The sequence below is a fragment of the Myotis brandtii genome, unplaced genomic scaffold, assembly GCF_000412655.1.
Source record: "Myotis brandtii unplaced genomic scaffold, ASM41265v1 scaffold731, whole genome shotgun sequence".
In the NCBI taxonomy this organism is placed as follows: Eukaryota; Metazoa; Chordata; class Mammalia; order Chiroptera; family Vespertilionidae; genus Myotis; species Myotis brandtii.
In genome coordinates, this window is record NW_005370895.1 from 87,817 (window position 1) to 91,686 (window position 3,870).

The following is a 3,870-nucleotide window of genomic DNA, read 5'->3' on the forward strand; positions in this document are numbered from 1 at the left end:
AGCTCCCCCCAGAGGAGCTGTTTTTGGATCTCAAGGGCTAACCTCGGAGCAGGGCTGACCCTGTCCCCGAGCTGAACTTGGCCCAGAATTTGTGGCCTGAAATTCACGGCCCCACACTCAGCCACTCAACTCCATCCGAGATCGAGATCGTCCGAGGGCCTGGCCCTCAGGCATCCTGTCTGCTTGTGCGCGCTTCTCTGCTTTTCACAGGTGTGCTGAACAAGGCTGGGTCCGGTTCCATCATGGCATTGAAAAGGGTGTTCTTTGCCACTTCCTCACTCACTCCACCATGTAATTTAGCCTCAGCCAACAAGTCATCTTTGCTCAAATTTCTGCTCAAGCCCCTGAACAAGCCATTGGAGAACAAGTCATGAGTCGTACGTTTTGGAGCTGACAAAAGCAGCAGCTCGGGGGCGGCCCCCCCTCCCCACAGCAGTGGGATGACCGGCTCTGCCTTCCTGAGAGATGGGGCTTTCCCACACCTGCGGGTCGTGAGCCTGCGCTGGCCTCTAGCCTCTAGCATCGGGCCACTTCCATCTCCTGACTCTAGCCGGACCCTTCCCTCTCCTGTGCCTTTGGGGTCCTACCCACCATCTTCACCACCACCATTTGCTGAGCACTTGCCACATGCTAGACACAGTGCCAAGCTCTATGTGGGTCTCAGCCTCCCAAAAACCCTGAGAGAGAGGAAGGCTGGGCTACATATGTTTTTAACCTGTCTGTGCCTCAGTTTCCTCATCTGTAAAATGGGGGATAGTGACAGACCTACCGTGCATGTAGTGGTGGTTAGGACAAAGTGTGAAAAGGCATGTATAGGACAGGACCTGACACGTAATACATGTTCAATGCCTGTTAGCTATTGTTATTGCTATGTTATCACTGCATTTTGCAAATGAAGAAACTCAAGGTCCAGGAAGAATCTCAGTGGTCTTAGGTAACTTCCCTGTGCACATCTAGGAAGTGGTAGCAGAGACAGCAATCCAGGCCCTCCGGCTCCAAAGCCTGGGTTCTTAACGACTGTGCTGTCGCTCTGCTGCCCTGCACTCCCCTTGTCTAATGGGGCAAACACCTATTCATCCTTCAAAGCCCAACTCACATGTCACCTCCTTGGTGAGCCTGCCTCAACTCCCCAAATGAATGTTCCTCTCTCTTGGGGCTCCTATAGGTCCTGACATCCCTCTGTCAGAGACCATTAGTGATAACTCTTTGCATGTCTATCTCCCCATAAACCCGTGGTCGGCAAACTGCGGCTCGCGAGCCACATGCGGCTCTTTGGCCCCTTGAGTGTGGCTCTTCCTAAGCCTTAGGAGTACCCTAATTAAGTTAATAACAATGTACCTACCTATATAGTTTAAGTTTAAAACATTTGGCTCTCAAAAGAAATTTCAATCGTTGTACTGTTGGTACTTGGCTCTGTTGACTCATGAGTTTGCCGACCACTGCCATAAACTATCGCTTGCTCTTACCACTGACAGCCCAACCCTGGTGGTGCCAATGAGAGTCTGAGGAGAATGGTGGGGAGGAAGACAGGAGAACGAGAGAGGTAGTGGCCCCTGTGGTATGAGCGGAGGACCCCTCACTATTGCTCGCAGAGAGTGATGCACTCTGTTGGCCCAAATCCCAGAAATGATGGTTCTGCCAATCACAAGTCTTCTCCAGCGGGCACTTAGGAGACCAGGGTGCCCACGAAGGGGATGGGGTAGAGCCTAGTTCTTAAACAGGGACCTGAGCTGCTGAGGCCGAGAGAGCTGATCTCAGCCAGTGCCCTTCGCCCTGGGAGGGCAGGGAGCCCAGGGCATCTATAAGGTAGCGCTCAAGGCCAGGCAGGCTTCCAGGAGGTAAAGAGAGGAAAGGACCGGGCCCAGGCTGGACGGGAGAACAGGCGCTGGGATGGGTAGAGTTGGGTGGCAGCATCAGGAGAGCGGGAAGAAGCTATGGACATGGTGGCTCTTACGTCACAGGCCCTTTGGGCAAAGGGGCAGGAATGGACAGCACTTGACGTACTTTCAGAGCTTGAGAACCAGGCCCTGTGCTGACCAAAGCCCTCACACACCTACCTTCTTCTGTGCAAGGGAAAGTGGTCCAGAGTGTCGGAATGGGGCAGATTCTGCGTCTCTGGAAGCATATAGAAGAGGGACAAGGACAGAATGGCCGAGATGCAGCCAATATAATTGGTGATGCTGGGGGGACTCCAGGTGATGAAGGCCAGGGACACAAAGGATCCAGATGCCCAGGCCAGAGTCACCAGCCCCAGACCCGTCGTCCTGGAAGGAAAGATCAGAGCTTGTCTAAGGGGCCTCGGAGGCCCAAAGGCTGGAAGAATCAGCTCCCCCCAATCCACACCCTCCAGGCTCCACCCTGTCCCCACACCCAGCGTGACCTGGGAGAGTGTCGTTCTCTGCTGATCAAAGCAGGTAGTCATTCCTCTGGGCCTACCTCGTGGGGTCAGGAGTGGGAGAAGTAAGACCCACGCCACCCTGAGGGGGTGTGCGGAGAGAGCGTGGGTAGGACGACACTGGGCCATCAGCGAGCTCTCCCGCAGTGAAGGGCCTGAGACTCAGCCACGGCCCAGCCGGTCCGTGCGAGGCAGACACGGGGACAGACTGCCTGGGGCCAGTGCTAGCTCTGCCGCTCGCTCGGTCTGACCTTGAGCAGGTGCCTTTCCCTCTTGGATTCTGTTGTCTTACGTAGGCTAAGGACGGTGTTTGGGAGCGGTTTTTGTGAGGGCGTGATGGAATAATCCATGTACGCTGTTCAGCACACTGCCTGTCACCGGGTGAATGCCCAAGCTTAGCCGCTGCTGTTCCTCTTGTCACTGTCCCGCCTTCGCACCCCCATGGCCTGCTCCCACCAGGCTCGTACCTGAGGATGGTAGGCAGGAGCTCGGCACCGTAGGCGAAGAACATGGTGATCAAGGCGCTCAGGCTGATTTGTCCCACCAGGATCAACAACATCAGCGTGGTTTTCAACTCTGTAGCCAGACAATGTGACCACCTGAGTTTGGGGCAATCTTCCCATCAGGCCAGGGAGGGGAGGCCTGCCCATCAGCTCTCCCTGAACCCCTCTCAGAAGGCATCTCAACAGTCCATCCCCACCACCTGGCCAGCCCACTCAGGCGTGTGGTCAGAGGAGAGGGTCAGTCTGCTGAGGCCCAGCCAGCAGTGGGAGAGTTGCCAGTAGGATGGGAGGTCACCCCACCTACTTTGCTGGACTCAGCCCCCACACCTGTGCCTCCAGGCGGTCTCCTGCCTTCCACATCCTCCCCCAGAGGCACCCCCGTCCGTAGGTGCATTTGCGGAGGGAGAAAGGAACCAGGGAACGCCATGCCTCAGGCAGGTGAAGCCGCTTGGAGCTGAGGGCTCACTACCCCTCCTCGTCAGCCTCTGCTGGATCCTCGTCCTGCCGGCCCCACTCCCCACTCTGAGCCCAGCTTTTCTTGGCCCTGGGATGAGAGCAGACATATCTAGTGGGGATTCTAGTCCTAGTTTCTCTCACTCGTTGGAGAGTTTTAAACATTTCTGCTTGACGCATTATAGACTCACTTAAAAAAAAAAACAAAAAAACACCAAGCAATAGAAATTGAAAAATGAGTTTGTCTCACCATTTTGTTTTAGCCAGTCCACACTACCAACACCTCAGAGAAGGAAGGTCCCACCCAGTCAAGAGGCTCACAATTCCAACCCTCAGAGAAAGAGAGGGAGCCCCCTTGAGGCAGACCCTGGACACAGTGGCCCTAGTCCAGGCCCCAGCAGCTGAGGGGGGTCCTTGTGGGCAGCAATTCTGATTGGGCGAAAACTGACATCTTAATGTCCACATCCTCAGCCCTGTCACTCTCTAGCCCTGTGAGCTGACCTGGAGGTGGTGGTGGGA

At 55.4% G+C, this 3,870-nt stretch overlaps 1 protein-coding gene across 1 annotated transcript in view; it reads right to left on the reverse strand.

Moving 5' to 3' along the window:
* Positions 1-3,870, reverse strand: part of SLC22A14 (solute carrier family 22, member 14) — a 9,216-nt gene continuing 5,346 nt past the window's right edge. The window contains exons 8-10 of the mRNA XM_014530285.1: positions 2,863-2,971; positions 2,058-2,264; positions 1-344 (exon numbers count right to left, since the gene is read on the reverse strand). Of these exons, the coding sequence (XP_014385771.1) occupies positions 167-344; positions 2,058-2,264; positions 2,863-2,971 (494 nt within the window). The 3' untranslated portion in view covers positions 1-166. The remainder of the gene's footprint in view (positions 345-2,057; positions 2,265-2,862; positions 2,972-3,870) is intronic.